The sequence below is a fragment of the Nymphalis io genome, chromosome Z (genome assembly GCF_905147045.1).
Source record: "Nymphalis io chromosome Z, ilAglIoxx1.1, whole genome shotgun sequence".
Classification (NCBI taxonomy): Eukaryota; Metazoa; Arthropoda; class Insecta; order Lepidoptera; family Nymphalidae; genus Nymphalis; species Nymphalis io.
Genome location: NC_065918.1, coordinates 14424494 through 14445134, shown reverse-complemented (window position 1 = coordinate 14445134; position 20641 = coordinate 14424494). Strand labels below are relative to the sequence as shown.

At 31.5% G+C, this 20641-nt stretch overlaps 1 protein-coding gene across 1 annotated transcript in view; it reads left to right on the top strand.

Annotated features, from left to right (window-relative positions):
• LOC126780486 (glutamate receptor 1-like) overlaps window positions 1-20641 on the top strand; it is a gene marked incomplete at its 5' end in the record, with an annotated part of 112144 nt that overhangs the window by 42227 nt on the left and 49276 nt on the right. Inside the window, one exon of the mRNA XM_050505015.1 lies at window positions 13439-13566. Within this exon, the coding sequence (XP_050360972.1) occupies window positions 13439-13566 (128 nt within the window). The remainder of the gene's footprint in view (window positions 1-13438; window positions 13567-20641) is intronic.

Below are 20641 nucleotides of genomic sequence, written 5' to 3'. Positions count from 1 at the left end.
TGACTAATGTGTCGTGGTTATGTCACAGTAATGTTATATATACAGTATTGTGAGTCAACTCTGTGCTTGAAATAAGAACTTATAGGAGCGCCACGCCGCGCGATACGCAAAGACGCGAGAGTATTTGTATTTAATCTGCCTACTTGTTTCTTTCTACTTGTATATTATTATTTTTTTATTTAAAAAAATAGATGTTAATGAAATAAGAAGTCTTCAATAAAATTAATTACACGTCGCGTTTTTTGATTAGTAGGTTTATTAAAAAATACCAATTGTAAAATTATTTTCAATTCAAATATTTACGCGATTTATTGTGATGCGTAAAATGAGACACTTATATGAAAAATAACCGAACTAGTATAGATACTTCGAGAAACATTACATCTACAAATTTAATAAAAAAGATGCTTGTTTATTTAAATTAAAATTGGGAACATGTAAATAGCTTCCAAACAAAAGCTCGAGAATTAGGAAAAAATGTTAGCTTGTACTAGAAGCACATAATAATATGTATTTAAGAGAAGAAATAAATAATCAAAAAATTAAAAATTATTTATTTACTTTTTTATTTATTTAGTGATACGTTCATTTTCTCAAAAACAGTTAAAGGATTACAGGAAACCCTTAAATGTAGTGTACCGAGTGTGTACCAAAGTCGAGGCGCGTAGCGTTCAAGCGTTCCGATAGTTTGTAAGATAGTATAATAAATATATAATATTTATAATTATATTGTGTTTTATTTGATAAAAAGAGCAAAGTTGACCGTTATCAAATTTTAAGTTGAATTTAATCTTGTAATACGACAATTCAAAAGTGCTTGTAAGTTCCTACCCGAATAAAGTGAGTAAATTAATATTACGTAATATAAAATAATTACGACGCACTGTTATTCGACATTTTCAGTAAAAATCTGATTGACCCAACGAACAATTATATATATATATATGATTCGTGAAATAATGCTATAATATTAAATTGTATCAATTGTGTAATTAATTTAAGCTATAATAATTATGCTATTGCGTTGATCTATACGTTTTTTCAATTTTATTATTACCTTCTGAGTTAAATTACATCCCACAAGTGAGGCCCAAAACTGATATCAAGAATATTACTCGACCTCTATGTTCTAAAAATCAAACTTGAAACTCACCGAAAACATGATTGTGAAAAAATGAAGGTAAAAAGTGACATTGTCTAAAATAATTAAAAAATTTAAAGGCACGCATCAAAATATAATTTAAAGTAACTAGGTTTTCCACATCGTGAGAACGTAGAGATACGAAGTGAGGTCTTTACTGAATAGCACTGCTGGAAATAAGATGCGGCTTTAATGAATAATAATGTTCTGTTACAAGAAGAAAAGGATTTTTATCTAACAAAAAAGCAATTAAGCACCACGTGTATTAAGCTTTTAGCAAGGTACTTAACATTTTTATTTTAACGATTTAAAGCTGAGGTCCAATAAATACGTAAAATTATGTGATGTTAATTTGCTATTTAAAAAAAAATCTTTCTTTTCACTGGTGGTAGGGGTTTGTACTGGTGGTAGGGCTTTGTACTGGTAGTAGGGCTTTGTGCAAGCTCGTCTGGGTAGGTACCACCCACTCATCAGATATTCTACCGCAAAACAGCAATACTTGATATTGTTGTGTTCCGGTTTGAAGGGTGAGTGAGCCAGTGTAATTACAGGCACAAGGGACATAAAATCTTAGTTCCCAAGGTTGGTGGCGCATTGGCTATAAGCGATGGTTGACACTTCTTACAGTGCCAATGTCTAAGGGCGTTTGATGACCACTTACTATCAGGTGGCCCATATGGTCGTCCACCTTCCTATTCTATAAAAAAAAAAGAATAAAACGAGTTTGTGATAGTCAATCATTGCTCTTAATATCATTGGGCTAACCAATAAATCTGCGATAAAAAAAGATCATAATTATGATTTTTATATAATTATGATTTAACCGAGATGGCCCAGTGGTAAGAACGCGTGAATTTTAACAGATGATCGTGGGTTCAAACCCGGGGAAGCACCACTGAATTTTCATGTGCTTAATTTGTAATTATAATTCATCTCGTGCTTGACGGTGAAGGAAAACATTGTAAGGAAACCAGCATATGTCTAATTTCACTAAAATTCTGCCACATGTGTATTCCACCAACCCGCATTGGAGCAGCGTGGTGGAATAAGCTCTAAACCTTCTCCTCAAAAAGGGAGAGGAGGCCTTCGCCCAGCAGTGGGACACAGGCTGTTACTGTATGATTTTATGTTTTTCCTTATTATTAACCATCTATTTAATTCAATGGTTTTTATTAATTTTATAATTGGTTGTATTTAATTTTGGTTGAACCTGTTCGGTTGTATTTCGGTTTTGTCTAGTTATTCTGTCTTCTGTTCTCTGCTTTTTTCTATACTAATACTAATAATTATAAGCGGAAACTTGATTGAATTATGTGTTATCTACAATTATTTAACATTTTATAATTTTATACTATTTACTTGAACTAAGCCCTTCACCACTGAATGTTCTAAAAATTTACGGCATTATCTATTTCTTATGTATTCACTACAATAATATTTAAGGTTTGTATACAGTTTCTAGTCACTTATTATATTTTGCGTAACATATCGATTTCTACATTACGTTGATACAAAACATGCCTTATTCTTCATGGCACTTAACTTGATAATGGTGGTAAAATCCATTAAAAACGGCTTAATATTCTATTACGTTCCAGAAAAATAAGCATCGAAAATTCTGAATCGTACTTTTTTTTACAAATCTTGCAACAAGTTTTGACATATAAATAAACATCATTTTTTAAGGTAACTGTAAATTTAAGTAATTTGCATAAATTTAACTAAATGGTCTATGGTTGATGATAACCGATGACGTTATAATGGACCAATGAGGTTTCAGATTGAACCAAACCAAATCACTTACACATTTTTTGACAAACTTTTTAGAAATTAAAAGGTAGTAAGTAGTGAAAAATGAAATTAAGATAATGAATTGGTATAATAACCCCATGAAATACATTTTTTGGTAGTAAGAATATATTTTTAGATTTGTTTATAGACTTTATGACACTATATACGTCATCATATAACTAGGCTGTTAAGCAAGATAATAAAGCGTGCAATGGTGTTCTTATTACTGTAGGGATCTCTTGCAGGCATTTTTTTTTGGTCCTCGTCATTCAAAAAGGTTTTGACCCAAAGCTCTTCAACCGAGAATTCTATTATCACACGTGTTTGATTTTATGTGACTGATTAATTTAATAGTAATTCACACAAATACTTTATATACAAAAATATAAGTACATTTACAATATACACAGTTATTACAAAATAAAGCACAAGAAAGAAAAGGATAAATAGTTAAACTATAAGCGACTCATAATGCAGATACTAACTCCAACGTCCTGTTATTAACAGTCTGTTAGTATCAGGACGTGTAATACTTTTTATTTTAAAACATTCATTAATTAATTAAACATAATTAGATCGAAACCTACCTCTGCGGCCTTATATCCAGTCACTAGATGACTAGACCAGCGAGGCAGTCAATAACCTTAATACTGGACCTCTGAATTCACTCATTATTATTTTTACCAATGACAGATAAATGCAAATTATACGATACAGTACACGATATAATATACGATTTGTTTTGAGTCATTTGTCTTACCTATATGGCTCGTTATGAGTCATTTCGTTTAACTTCATAACCTGATCGAACAGAGTAACAAACACATATTTGTAGAATTTTAAAATATCAAATTGTCTAATAAACGCTAATTTCTTGGCAACATCTAACGCCCTTAAGAAATACCTAATTAAAGTTGTGTGAAAGGGACACTTGACACGGCTAATACTTAAGGCTGTTTGCGTTTGTAAATTTCAGAAATTTTTTTGATAGAATAATATTTTTCTATTTTCATAGCGTAATGCGAGGAAAATGGCTTCTGGGTAATAATCGAGTCGTTCTTATGGAAAACCGCTACGCAAGTGGACTTAATATAATCTGTAGTTGATTTTCCATTGTTAAAGACTCCATTATGCCATAAGTCAACAGACTTCCGAAATTTTAAAACATACATTTGCTATTTCGAGGCTTGTGGTGCCAAAACAGATGTAAAAGCTTATGAAGGAATAAAAATATAATATAATGTTAGATTATAAGTACGGTAGCTTATATTAACGCTCACTTAGTAACGTTCACCCTGTTTCCAATTCATTCAATTAGTCCAATTAGTTTCAAATTAGTTTCAATTATTTTACAATCGTTTTTATTTTTAATATTTAATTTTGAAAAATATCTTAAATAAAAAATTAAGGCTTAAACTTAAACTTTGCATTGTTTATGATTCTCTTTAAATATATACGACGTTTCAAAGACACTTAAGAAACGTGAAGTGAGGCGTACGTAAAGAATATGTCGCTATTTGTTGGATGTTGATATATTGTCTTATAGATTATACAAATATGATTAAATATGGATCAAAATTTAAAGCTATATTATATTTAATAAACGTAAAGCTGATTGACGTGCTATTGGAGAAGCCTATGTCCAGTAGTGGACGAGATCAGGACGTTGATGATGATGATGATAAATTATAAAATAATAAAACAGTAGGCTTTCAATGCTACTAGCACAGCTTATTCAGATGAATATATCATTATAAATAATTTACATTGTTCTAAATTAAAAGTAAATACGATATATACAATTGTCAAAAAAATAAGCAAAATTTATAAGAATATATACTAACTTTATTTTGTATAATAACACTGCACTTTTGATTATATTACGAGTATAGAGATTTTTTAGCCCACTCGTTTAAGTTAAACCGACTCCAAAAACAACAAAAAAATGCACTTGACAGTGAAAAATAACACAATTAGATATAACATTAAAAAGTTTTATATGTTTTACTTAACTGTTTGAAGTCGGTGCTGGTTCTACTGTGCTTGCATCTTTCACGCGATGCATCAAACAACAGCTCATTATACAGCGGGCATGATAAAAAAAACTCACGCCACGCCATTTAATATAGGCCAAGTATATCTGAAGTTTATAATATAGACTAGATTTTCAAAGAACCTTTAACATGTCATTGTTATGACCTACTTTCAATTAGTGTGTTCTTTGGTAGCTCTGTGTAGTGTACGAGTGTTTGTACTTTACGAATTCTGAATATATGATTTTATAAAATGCAAAGTACTTCAAAAATCGTTGATTTTTTTTTAAATAAAGAAGCATTTAACTTACTAATTGCTTATCAAAATACAAACTAACCATTGGTTCGGATAAATTTGGAATAAATCGATCCAAACAACTAAACGTTCTTTTTTGTCTTATATTTTAATTGTTTACAATTTTTAATATGACAAAGAAATATTTAGGAGGCGATCATTCCAAACATTATATAGTAACTGAAATTTCATAATAACCTTACATTCCTTTACTGGTGGTAGGGCTTAGTACAAGCTCGTCTGGGTAGGTACCACCCACTCATCAGATATTCTACCGCAAAAAAGTGGTACTTGGTATTGTTGTGTTCCGGTTTTAAGGGTGAGCGAGCCAGTGTAATCGCAGGCCCAAGGGATATAACATCTTAGTTCTCAAGGTTGGTGGCGCATTGGCGATATAAGCATTGGTTAACATTTCTTACAATGCCAATGTCTATGGGCGTTGGTGACCAATTACCATCAGGTGGCCCATATGCTCGTTAGCCTTCCTATTCTATGAAAAAAAACAATAATATCCCGTTATAAAAGGATCGCGTTCACAATTTGAACGTTGATCTTAATCCTGTTGTTGCCGTATACTCTACTCTATTCAATCGACTAACAGAAATTTCAAAAATAGCATCGATATTTATTTTTAGTATTATCATATAAAAATATTACAGAACTATCAAAATATATCTACTATATAGATCTATCGAAATTAATTCTTAACAGTGTATATTTACAATTTATCAGACAACTTAAATAAACACACCAAGTATTGAGTTTACAGCATTCCAGTAGGAAGTTTATAAGTTGAGTTGAATTTCTAGATTGAGTTCAATCCTCTATTGGTAAATGTATCCGATAAAGTATCTACCTAAAGATTCAATATTTGACGAAAAACAAGCTGTAGAACTCAATCGTATAATCCTATAAAGTGATATGCGAAATTGACTTTAAAACAATATAATATTTGTTATATATGTATCAAAATAGCGTAACATCGTAAGTGGACTTATAACATTTTACTATCGGGTCGAGCATCGAAAGTCAAAGCTTAGCTGAAGAGAGTCAACTAATACGTTACATAACATTTATAAATACTAACCGCTTGGAGTCGTATCAGAGGTAGTCGCCCCTGACGATGGTCAGACGTGACTGGATTACTAACGCTGCGGCCACACCAGTTATATTTGCTTTTTTTTATTACCGCATCCATATTTCAACAGGACTACCCTCAACAATATTTGGGAGCTCCGTGAGCACTAATGCGTGCGTGGCAGGAAAGATGATACGATCCTATTCAATATTCCCAGCAAAACTTACAATACTCAAGTGAATTGTTTATAGAAAATACGAAATGAGACCTACCGAATTTAAAGTGTATTTTCTCGCCATTGATCTTATAATTCACTGAGAACATTAGTTATTATTTTTGGAATAGACTTGTGTTCAATATCGAACTTAGGAGAAGGTTTGGAGCTTATTCCACCATACTGCTCCATTTAGGATTGACGGTTAGGCATTTGGCAGAATTTCACTCAAAACGTGCAAATTATCTTCTCGAGATAAATTATAAATAAAAATTAAGCACACAGAAACTGGAATCGAATCGAAAGTGAATATATATTACCCGAGTTGGAACATGCAAGTTTCGATCCATCCCCAACTCGTCAATATCAAACCACTAAAAATGAATAACAATTATTATTTTCCTATCAATTGAAAATGCGAAAATGTTATTGTTGGAGTTTTTGACACAACAGAGCAACGAACTAGTGTGATTGTTTGTACATTCGTAGCGCGTGGATAAGAGATTCACAGAAACTTTAAACTAGAAAAAAAATAAAAAAAATCTTATCGTGAACAAATACGATATAGATCCGATTGAGATGTATGTTGCAATATAGTTTAAAACATATAAAAACTAAGTAGCTGAATAAACTGCTTGCAAACGTTCCCCTGCTGATCAATGGCAATCCTTCAAAAAAAACTTCGCCATGGAGGAGGAGGAGGTTTCGGACAGTATTTCAACTGCAGCGCTTCCGTAAAATATTGACAACCGACTTATGGTGTTATCTTAAAAAGTTATTATTGTTATGGTCAATGTCGCATATCACTTTATGACATTTCACGACCATTTTCTGCGGTGAGTTTAGAATTTCTGGTGCAAAATGAGTATGTGAAACAGGTTAATTCGACTCATGCAGATTTTCTCGCCAATATTCATAAATTTATGTTCCTCAAGTAAGTAGTAAACCTTCTAAACAACCCTACAAAAAATAATATAGTGATACACAGATTAACACATAAAATAGGAAACAATGGTACGTACTCTAACAAAATTAGTGTAGCAGGTCACTTTATCCGATTTTTATTTTAATAATTGAAAGCAACCAACATAAAGAAAAATAACAAAACAAATAATTAGAAAATACTAACGAACAAATAATCCAAATAACTGCGTCTTTAAAGCTAAGCTCAAACACTACAGGTAATTGAAAAAGAAAGAACTTTCTACGCAATTAATTGAAAATCTCGCAACTTCATATTATAATGTTATACATAAAGCAGCTACGAACTCACGACCTCGGTAGCTACTTTATAATCTAGCTAATGTAAATACATACAAAAAGGGTATAGCATGTCACTTGTATACAGCGATGTGAACGTGTAAGGATTACCTAATATTTCGATGTGGAACGTCTATTGACGTCTCTTTGTACTCCATACCAAGTTGGTACCCCAACTGTAGCCCCGTCGGCGAACGGCATGGACACTCTCGTGTGCCTCTTGCCCCCTCTCTACCACCGCTTTCTACTCCCTTGACATTTGCGTTGTTATATAAAAATTAAAATCTTATGAATTATAAAAATATATTTATTTTAGTGACAAAACTTTATCTATTAATTTTTTTCACTCCATATTTATTTGTTTTCTTTAGTAATAAATTATTTCATTAAGTATCAATTTCAATGTTTAACACATGCCGGTTGTCACTTGACAGCTACATTTTTTAAAGTTCCTACTGACATGGCCTGCCATCTTGCTGTAAATAGGTAAAGTTAAATTAATTTATTTGTCCTATAAACATATACCTTCGTATATACATTTATGTTAGTATTTAACGTCTGGCGCTGAATCAAAAATAAAAGCAAAGTATTTATAGAAAATAGATCGTGTTGCACTTTTGCTGGACAAAGGATTTTCTGTTAAGTACTAGGTATGCAACGTAATCTGCCATTACACTTGGTAGATATGTGTGTATCAGAATTACTTTCAACACATGCAGCTTTTCTCACGATATTTTCCTTTAACGCCACGTTCTCTAGTGCGGTTGGAATTTTCAAACACAAATGAAGCTCTAGTAAAACAAAAGTGAGTCGAATCGCGTCTTTCAGAAGAAACCGACCAAGTCCGAGTCGTGCCCTATTAGTTTAGTACGTATTAGGATTTTTTATCATGATAGCAGCCATTGTTACAAATATTTTATGCTGTATCTTATAATGTCTGGGATTCCTAGTATAAGGGTATTTTATTATATGTAACTTCTTGTATCCCTTTTAGTAACACTGACTCACTCACATTTCCAACACACATCAATACTAAGTATAACTGTTTGGCAGTAGAATATGTGATGAGTGGGTGATTCTTACCCAGATGGACTTGCACAAGGCCATACCAACAAATAAAATTAAGAAGAAGAACAAATGTCTTACTACAGTTCGGCCACTGAGAAAATATATTTCTAATATATGTCAGTTAGTCGTGACTAGTAATTCGCTACAAATATATAAACTCAAAACATTTGACAGCGCAGTTTTACTTCTTAAAATATTCTTTTCTTACATATTTAAAAATAAATTTAGCTCAATTTTTTAACATTTACTTTAAATATGCTTCAATGTTTTTAATGTTTTATTCTTTGATTTTATTTTCAAGATCAAATGAACGATATTAATATTTTTATCGTAATTTCTTCGTCCATTCGACCACGAAATTGTCACGAACGCATTCTCTCAGCTGTCTGACATTAATGAAAAAACCTATAGATGAGCTGGCCCAATGGTTAGAATGCCCAAATCTTAACTAATGATTGCGGATTAAAGCCCTGAAAACCACTAAATTATCATAAGTTGTGTTTTCTAATATATCTCGTACATGTGATTTCACTGAAATTCCAACATAGGTATATCCCTCAAAAAGCATGGAGCAGGATGGTGAAATAAGCTCCTCCTCAAAAGGGAAGGGAAGCTTCAACTCAGCATTTTGACATTTACAGGCTGTTACTTATTTATTTAGAAAAAACCAAGTTACTATTTACCTAGCATGCCTACCTAGCATGCGTATATTTTGCCATGTATATATTTATACAAATATAAACGGAAGCTAACATACACATACATTTCATATTTATACCTATATAACCTAACCTAGTTCTAATGTTAATTTTTAAGAAAGTCGAGCGAAATTTTGCACCTTTGAAAAATAGTAAACGGAGCATTCAATTTACAATATAAATAAATGTTAGTTAAATTTTAGCAATTAGGACGATTGGAGAAATCCATACAATTAAAAACTCACTTATAGTGAAATTATAAAATAACAATGAATCATGTATTAATTAATAAACTTGATACAAACTTGCATATAGTTCAAAATATTCCATGTCTACAATAACTTTTTTTACCAATAATAATTAACTAAATTCTAGAAACGCCCATAGTAAGTTGACCTATATCCTATGAATAGCGAATCGTAAAATTACGTATCTTAAAAATACTTTTCCTTCCATTCGTAAGCCTTCGAGAAAATTAAAAGAAAAATTCTAACTACGTATCTTTTGTTTAAACTCGAAGTATTATATAGCTTTTGGCTATGTTTGTAGCTGGAATCTCAGTTACGATATTACTAAAATTTTCGTAATATTCTAACAAGAGCACCTTGGCATACTAATGTAATAGTACAGTACACCACGATGATTTTCCAATGTATGCTATTATAAGCTCTAAAACCATACACATAATGACTAATATATCTTAACATTGATATATTTTATTGCTAATGTCGTGTGACATTCCTACAATTAATACATAAATTAAAATGTATACAAAATACGTGTTTAATTATTATTTGTTTTAATAACAGAATTTAATTCCCATTATACAATAGATTTTCTCTTATATTCCTTCTGTTCTATAATCATATTCGAGATATTGAGTGGAAAATTTATTTGTAACCAATATAAAAACTTCTATTTTGTGTGTGTGAAAGTGTATTGCATATGTGTGCTATAACCAATTTACTAAGTAGAATTATTTCCAAGGAACATTTCAATTTCTTGATGTTCTACTGATAGTATGGTGCAGATCGTGAGGTCCTGGATTAATATAGGCAATAAAACATAATGGGTTTTCATTATGCCGATATGATAATTTACTTTAGAAAATATATTTATTTTACTTTACAAGTAAAATAAAGTTAAAGTGCCGGGCCAAGGCCTCCTCTCTTTTTGAGAAGGAGCTTATTCCACAACGCTACTCTCATGCAGTTTGGTGCACATGTATGGGACGCATTTCCACTGTGGAATATAAGATGTATTATTAACCACGTAGCTTATTTAGCTCTTATATATTTTACTTCATATATTTTTAATATAATGTATGTGTAAAAAGTGAGTAAATTCAGTAGAAAAATAAGAACAGTGTATGAATGGGATTAATTAGTACAATCAATCCGGGGACCTCTATGGTTCACAAAATAAGGGCACGTTGATTAAGTTATAAACTATTCTAAGGCTGCTAACACACTGCTGCCAAATTAATATTAAAAAAAAACGTACATAAAAATATTTTAGATTAAAATGTAAGTTGTTCTTAACCATTATGTTGCTCATGATATTGTTTCCTATTCGAATTTTTTATTTTAATAAGCATAATTTAATTTAAAATTAATATCCCAATTAATATCCCAATCCTTATTAATCTTGAATTTTTTATAAAAAAAAATCAATTTATTATAAACACTACAATATACATAAAATATTTTTTACTAAATATTGCACATAATATATATTACAAAAACCATCAAATTGTATTATTAAAGATGACAGTTTATACTAAGTTATTAATATGATATACCAACATAGAAAATAAAAAATAGTATAAATAAAAAAAAATTCTATATATTAAAGCATTTTTAATGCACTGAGGGTAAAATCGTATAGGTCTATTTACTCAGGAAGTAGCGCCACTTCACTTTAAATTATCGGCGTGCATTATATGAGTGGCACTCGAGCTCACAAGTTCTATCCTTATCTATACTATTAATATAAAGAAGTTAGATTTTTTTTTAATGTTTATTTGTAATAAATAAACTCAAAACTACTTAACTGACTTCAAAAATTATTTCACCTACAGAAAATTATGAGCGAGTAAATACTAGCCACTAGTTTTAATGACTTGAGGTAGTTTTTAAAAATAGAATAGGATTTATTATAAAAATTAAACATAATAAGCAGATATGATTGTAACACAGCTCTGTAGAGCCTGCAGACATATATATGCTAAGCTTATTAGTTTTGTTGCCATCAATCTATTGTAATTGTTGTTTGAGTCGAATTATGATTGAGAGTGTAAATACGAGTAAGATATTTTATTGATTACTTTTCTCATATCATCATTTATAGTACAGTAACAGCCTATGAATGTCCCACTGCTGGGCTAAGGCCTCCTCTCCCTTTTTGAGGAGAAGGTTTGTAGCTTATTCCACCACGATGCTCCAATGCGGGTTGGTAGAATTCACATGTGGCAGAACTTCAGTGAAATTAGACACATGCAGGTTTCCTCACGATGTTTTCCTTCACCGTAAAGCACGAGATGAATTATAAACACAAATTAAGCACATGAAAATTCAATGGTGCTTGCCCGAGTTTGAACCCAGGATCATCGGTTAAGATTCACGCGTTCTAACCACTAGGGCATCTCGACTCTCATCATTTGTAGAACTTTGATAAAAGTATCTATCAATGGGAAAATTTATCTATTAAGAAAATATAAAAATGTTGCGTTTTCCTTACTATTTAAATACAGCCTTACCCCTGACAGGCCCTCGTCAGTAGATCGGTGGTACGATTATTTAAACGTCACCACTTTACAAGACCCAGACCCTTCACAAACAAAATTTAACTGGAGGCCTTCATAATTTACACTTATATTACCGGACCAACACATGATTACAGTAAAAATATCTATGTATAAAACTGTTTTAAGGTCAGATTCATAATAAAAGTTTCAATTACTGGTGGTAGGGCTTTGTGCAAGCTCGTCTGGGTAGATTACTTTGTACTTGGTATTGTTCTGTTCCAATTTGAAAGGTGAGTAAGCCATTGTAATTACAAGCACAAGGAACATAACATCTTAGTTCCCAAGGTTGGTGACGCATTGACGATGTAAGCGATGGTTAACATAGATTGTTATATAACAATGCCTATGACAATGGGCGTTGGTGACCACTTACCATCAGGTGGCTCATATGCACGTCTGACTACCTCTACTATATATATATATATATATATATATATATATATATATATATATATATCCTCACTCACACTTTTTGCACTTATAATATTAATAGTACGAACACTATACATTTTTAAAACTTTAAAAAAAAATACAATACATAAGGCATATTCGTTCGGATTCGTCTATATAATATATTGATGATCAAAACGGTGAGTGTGTATTCGTCGAACATTATGCGAAATATAACATAAACTTAATTCCATCGATGTCAAATATTATTTAATTTAATATTGTTATATACCTCGTCTTATTGCCTCTGTTGGTGACTGGACTGCATCTGGTGGTTAACTTTTCACCTGGAGGTTTGAAATTTTATTTGATCCAAAGGGGAAATGCTGCTAGTATTCTTGCCACCATTCCACTCGGAGACGATTTGTACAGTTACAGTAGCTATTTTTAATATTTATTTGTATATATTTAAGGCTTTAATAATAATTATTTAATATATATAGCAATATATATAGCAGCGTGGTGGAATAAGCTCTAAACCTTCTCCTGAAAAGGGAAAGGAGGCCTTAGCCCAGCAGTGGGACATTAACAGGCTGTTGCTGTTACTGTATATAGAAAATAGTGTCGAATTAAAATCACTCAACATATAAATTTTTTGTTTCAGTTTGTAACCAATTCGCTCGCGGCGTGGTGTCTATGCTTGGAGCTGTTACCCCGGACTCGTTCGATACCCTGCACTCTTATACGAACACGTTTCAAGTACCGTTTGTGACGCCATGGTTCCCGGAGAAGGTGAGACACTTAATTTTTTTTAATACGTTTACATTAAAAACCTAAAACATATTTTAATAAAAGATAGGTAATAAAATTTTGCTTTGTGGTAGGATTTTGTGCACACCCACACATCTGGACAGATAACAGTCAGCATATATTCTCCCGCGAAACAGCAATGTTAGAATTTTTGTTTTCCAGTACAAGCACAACATACATAAAATCTTGGTTAATATTTTTACTATTTATCCGTTCGTTTACTGATTTTATAATAAAATAGAATAGAAGTCGTAAGACGTTTATGTGTGACAAACGCCAGCGCGAATCAATAGATACACAGTACCATCTCTATCTTTCTAAAACAGACAACAAAATATATATTTCATAATGTTCGTATAAATACGATCTTATTACGCAATCAAATTCAGAAGGGGCTGTATCAAATGATTAAATGGTTTCACGAAATGCAATTCATGCTTGATGTGTAAGCGTATTACTATCACAAGACATGTGTTAATTTCGGCGATCTATCTAGACGGTATGAGAACATGAGTATTAAGCGTTGAAATATCAAATACTATATATTTCGACTCGCTTGCAGTGCTTTATAGTGCTACTTCACAATAGACAATTTTGAATTTAGTTTAAATTTCCAATACTCAAGCAGATTTAATTGTAAGCCGTGGAGGCTAGCAACGCTGGGATAATATTCCTCTTTTGAAACCGGAAAACCAATATGAGTAATTTAATTTTTATAGAGCAATAGAACTTACATATAGGATTAAAATTAAGAACAATTTTATTGATTTAAATCGACAGACCAAATTTCAGACAAACTCGAAGAGTAAGGAGTAGCACTTGATATATATAGTAAGGTGCAAGTTTGTGTGCAAAGACTATTCTAATCCGACACACATATAATCCAATGGGATGACAATTCAACACGACAGAAGGGAGATATAGAAACACTAGCTTTGAACACTTTCCGAATCAATCAGGGGCACTGTCAATTCACTAGATTACCTGGTACCTTTGATTTCGTTTCCCAGGACATCAAAACCAACAGACCCAGGCAGTAAAACGACGTATGCGACATGTAATATCCATAACATTTCAAACAGAAAACTCAGAATTGTTAGACGGCTTAAATATAAAAATATTAATTGAATCCTCAATTCACTGTTAGAAAACTACTACAGATTACATTCATATTTTGTCAAAGCTGCATTTACCGTGAAATGCATGTAAAAAAAAGTACGAACACGGTGAAAACCCATCTAATTTAAAAATATATAAAACAAACATCTCGAATATTTAAAGTAGAAATCCTAAATATTTATATACAATAAGTACTTATACAATGATAATACATATTATTTATTAATTAAATTAATTAATTACGCTATTTTACATCAAAAATAACTTCTAAATTCAAATTATTATCGTATCTGAATAATAAAATAAATACAAATAGCTTAACTGAATTCGGTGGTAATATTATAATGTGTTTTGTGCTCTTTGCAAAAGGATAGAATGGATATATCTAAGACACGACCGGAGAGAAATTGGGCCAATAAATTTATGTGCTTTGCTTTTAATTTTTCAACTTCGAACAGGTATTGAGAATTAAAATTAAAACACAATTATTTTATAAGCTCGATCTGGGTTTGAATTTAGAACCGGATTTATGTATCTGTTTAAGTATAATACTAATAAAGTAAATAATTATAAAATAGTCCTAATACCTAATCTAATTTACAACCGATTACTGTTATAGTGGATACTATTACAATTTTTATAGCAACAAGTCACAAAGGGTAACACTTCAATTTTACCATACCAACTCTAGACGAATACATTTAATAAAAAATATTTAAAGAATATTTAATATATAAGATTTAATAATTAATTCGATCATTATTTATAACCTTACATTTTAAACGTGGCAGTAAACCGATCAATTTGAATAATAGCATGCGAATTTATGCCGTATTGTATTATTATAAGTATCGAAATGCTGTAAAAACTATTCCATAGTTCATTTTGTACGACAACGCTAATGGATCAAAGGTCATCTTCGTTAAAATTAAATTACACTGGGGAGTCAGACAAATTACATTTACAAAGTGAAAGTAGGAGAATATAACATAAATCGTTTTCAGAAATGTCTGGTTTTATTCAAGACTGAGGTTTTGTTTCATTTGATGTAAAAATATTGAGTCAACCATACTGTAATCTTATAAGTCAAGAAAATTTGAATCATCATAATTGATTATTAAATCCTTATTATTATAAGGATTTTAATAATCAAGGAAACGTAATAAGGGAGCACCCTTTCCGCTACTTCTTGTTTGCTATAGATTGTTATAATAATAAGAACAAATATTTTACTAAAGAAAACTGTCTCTTTATTACGTTTCCTTGATTATTAAAATCCTTATAATAATAAGGTGAGATAAGAGATTCACGCGTTAGCCGTCACGGCATACGAGTCGGTCTCACGTTTCGAGCCAACAGATATTTTAAATTAAAAAAAACCACTATTAACAGACGATAGTGACATAGTGTTATAGAAAAGTAAAATAATAACCTTTAAATATCCCATTGCTGGGCTAAGGTCTAGCCTCCTTTCTATAAGAAAATTTGGAGCTTGATCAGGTTGGTGGTCATACGTGTTAAATTTTGGTACGACACAATTACACAAGATGATTTTTAAAGCAAAAATTAAGCACATTAAAAATAAGTGGTGCTTGCCCTGGTTTTAAGTCCACAATTTTCGATTACATCATGAGTAAGAAATAAGCACGTGTAATCGAAAATGAATCCAGGTGAAGCCATGCGCGGCTTAGTGCCAACTTGATTACAACTTGAACTCCTTGACAGTAAAACAGACAACTACTTTTTATTCACCAAGCCCGGTATTCAAACTTAGAACTTTGGCATCTGTTTGGCAGTGTAATAAACTATCCACTTTTGATAGAATAGGCGTATCTGTTAAAATAATGTATCTTCAAAATCAAGTAAAACTTCTTTCGGTGCCTTAAAAAAATTTCAATGGCAAATTGAAGTTCAACGTTTCTAAATGTTACGTTAAAAGAATGGTTCTAATTTAGATTTTACGTATATCATGTGAACAGAGTGGCATTGGCTTTCATTCTAATATTATATCTTGTACCCTTTAATAAATAAGCATTTTTTAATTACATAGAATTGGTAATGGTAATTTTTATTTAATTTATGAAACGAGCTTGATGCTATTCAGCTATGAATAAATTAAGTAAAAATTTATGAAGCAATGATAGAAACATAAATATCAGCTGAAATGTGCATAAATTACCCTAGCCGCAAATTAGTTTCGCCTTGCAATAGTATGAGACCACAAACGGGCTGCACACGCCTTAAACTACCATTTATGAGACACCAGTGACCCCATCCCACCACAACTTCAAAACTATTACACTAATTTCAATGAAATAAACTCCGTAACTTTCAACAACTTGAAGGTAAGCAAAAATTATACTCATATATATTACTAGCTCTCCGTTCAGACTTCGTACGGGTACAATTCATGCAAGTAAGCATCCCTTTTATTTTTAAACTTACTTGAATTACCTATGCTCCAAATTTAAATTTGTAAAAAAAAATTTTTTGACAGGATTTGCGTAAAATCCAAACATGTATGCCGCATAGAAGGACTATACTAAATATTAAGTCAATAGGATCTTTAGTTTCAGGTATCTCGTGATGAGTCAGTCAGTGTTTAACTAATCACCCGCTAAACAACGTTTATAAGTAATTGACTTTGAACAGGTAATATAATCATTTAACAGGTACAGGTAAAATATTTTTTTACATATATGATAATGCTGCACAAAGCCCTACCACCAATTAACTTAAGTTGCCTATGTAATACAAAAAACACTTTAAAATTCTGATACATTCCTTCTCCAGTCCTTGCACTTTTATAATATTAATGTCTATAAATGCTATATAGCTTGTATACTACTTGTCTTAAATATTGTGTTAACTTTATTTCTGTTCATATACGTATAAAGCATTTTATTAAATGTTTTCATGCTTGCGGACAAAACACGATCATTTACACTTCGAAAGATAGGGAAACATCTATCGCATAGTCGAATATAACTTCCATAACATTTTAAATACCGAATACAGCAGCGGGCTCAGCAGCAGGTACGTTACATAAATATCTCTGCTTAAGGTAACTCGTGTCGAAAGGAAATAAACATTATAAAAAAAATATATAGAGAAAGCGGTTTACCTTCGAACAAAGAAAAAAACTGGTGTCCCATCCTGGAGAGTGCCTCATCAAGGAAATTGTCACTTTGCGGCGAGGAGCTAAAAATCATTATATGCAATTCTAACCTTTATGGAGCAATATTTCGTACGGAAATAAGACATTATTCTCTTAAATTTTCCATGCAAATTCCCTGGAAGCAACTTGCTCTTTGATTGCCTATCATCAAACAATTTTAGTACGAACGTGAAAAGTATAGCTCCATATTTTAAGGGCTTTAGTTCTCAGAAAAGGACATAAATTATTTACGTAAAGGATTTTGAAGTAAATTTAAATCTAACTATGATGTACATTTTCAAAGTTAAAGCTTGAAACATGTTATTATGGTCGATGGCGCATTGGCGATATAAGCGATGGTTAACATTTCTTACAATTCCAATGTCTATAGGCGTTGGTGATCACTTACCATCAAGTAGCCCATATGCTCGTCCGCCTACCAATTTTATAAAAAAAATATTACTATTGAGAAAACTATGCTCGGACTATCTACGGATTATATAATTACAATTAAGAGCATCCGGAGATGAGACAAAGTCACTGACATAGATTGATAAAATAGCAGACTGAAGTGAGAGTGGGCTGATCACGTATGTCGAAGAACCGATGGTGTTTGGAGCAAACAGTTTCGCAGCACACTCAGATAGACTGAATACCTGAAGAATGTTACGGGACCCGACTGAATGTGAAAGACGGAAAAACAAAAGGCTTGCCTTGGGAGTGGGATATGTCTAGCAAAGTTAACTAACGTCAAAATGATAATATAATTAAAAAACCTAAATAAAATTGATAATTAAAATATATTAAGGTAGGAATGCAAAAAATTGCTCTCCCTGATGATAAAGTAACCTTCGCCTGTAGACTACGCTTACATAAATTTAATTGAAAATAGTTGAATGTATTTTTCATTTATTTTTGTCGGTTCCTCTCTGTAGAATCTACACAAATACATTCATAATCGATTTTAGCTTTCCATTCAATTTAACCCTGTAACAACAATTTAAAAGTGCTTATAAGACCCCACCAGAATAAAGAGTATATTGAAATTGATTTTGGCATATAATATTAGTCTTGTGCGAAACAGATAAGTCCTTATCAAATAATAAATAATTTTTAATATTTCGTTATAAGTGACAAAGCGTTCATTTGACTTAAAAGAGAACCTTAAAATGATTCAACGTTATATTAAGTTCGTTAACGAATTTCGGAGCGTTAAGCTATTGTTATCTAGAATCTATTTGAAAGATATTATTAAATTAAGTAATAACTGCTATTGTCTTCGACTTGGCTCGCGTGGAATCTCGTCTTGCCTAATACTTTTGTAAAATTCCTTATTCGATATGATAGGCAAGTGCTGTCATTCCATATTAGCCTCTATTTCTTGCAAATTAAGAGTCATATGTACGTCCTGTGCAAGCTGGTATATGGAACCTCGTTTCTCTTTTATTATACCGTTTGGTATAATGGCCTGTACTTCTGTATTATTTTATAACAAATTTAGAATTGTTGGAACTTTTATTTTATAAACGATGTCTAATTTCATTTTAAATTTAATTATTTTTTACTATTAGGTATTATATTGCTTACACTTTTAGTGATATGACTTTGTGCAAGCCCGTCTGGGCAGATACTACCCACTCATCATATATTCTTCCGTCAAGCAGCAATACATATTATTGTTTTATTCAGCTTTAAGAATGAGTGATCCAGTTAAAATACAGACATAAGGGACATAAGATATTAGATCCCAAGATTGGTGGCGTTGTAAGGAATAGTTAATATTTTAAGCGCTAATGTATATAAGGTAAAGACCATATGTTACTATGCTATTATTTTTACTAAATTAATTAATTTCATGCAATTGATTTAATATCGGTTGGGATGGAGACCTGACCATCTGACATAGTTTTACTATGTGTACCAATAAAAAATTTAATATAAAAACTACAAAATTATTAACTAATTAGACAGACATTGCGGCTATTATGGCTATTGAACGAATTTTGGCCAAGACCATGCTCGATAGAGAGGCGAAATATATTATATTGCCAAGTATGCGCAAAATCACATGTGCATCTCTATTCCCTTACTCCCAAAATCTAATTAAGTGGCGTTGACATGACAGTGTAAAGTTCAAACGCAAGATTAATCATTACATATTTTCCGAAATTCCAAACAACTGTAGTAATTCCAGATCCAGTCCAGGCGGTAAACTCAAAACTTCAGGATCTGCAGCTTTATAATGTGACTGCTAAGCAAACAAGGTCGATAAGTTAGAGATTTATTATAGTAGAATATACTACTAAAAAAGGTCATACATCTGTACCTAATGTAATGTATTTTAACTCTCAAGTTGGATACAATGGACACGATATAGCAAATATGTTTAATTCTTATTTTCATTCAGTTTTTGAGGATAATAGTGGAAATCAAACAATGGATCACTATTCTACTAGCGCAAATCAGACTATCATCAGTTCTATCGAGATTGTTGACAAAAAAGTAGAACGATATTTATCGAACATAGATACATCCAAGGGTTATGGTCCAGATGGAATACATCCCATTTTCTTAAAAAACTGCAGTAAAGTGTTATGTGTGCCTTTAACAATGCTTTTCAAAAAATCATTGGACAACGGATTATTACCAACTATTTGGAAAAAATCTTTAATTACGCCGATTTATAAGTCTGGAAATAAAAACGATATAAAAAACTATCGCGGTATTTCTAAATTGTCAGTTATTCCAAAACTTTTTGAAAAGATTGTCTATGATACGATA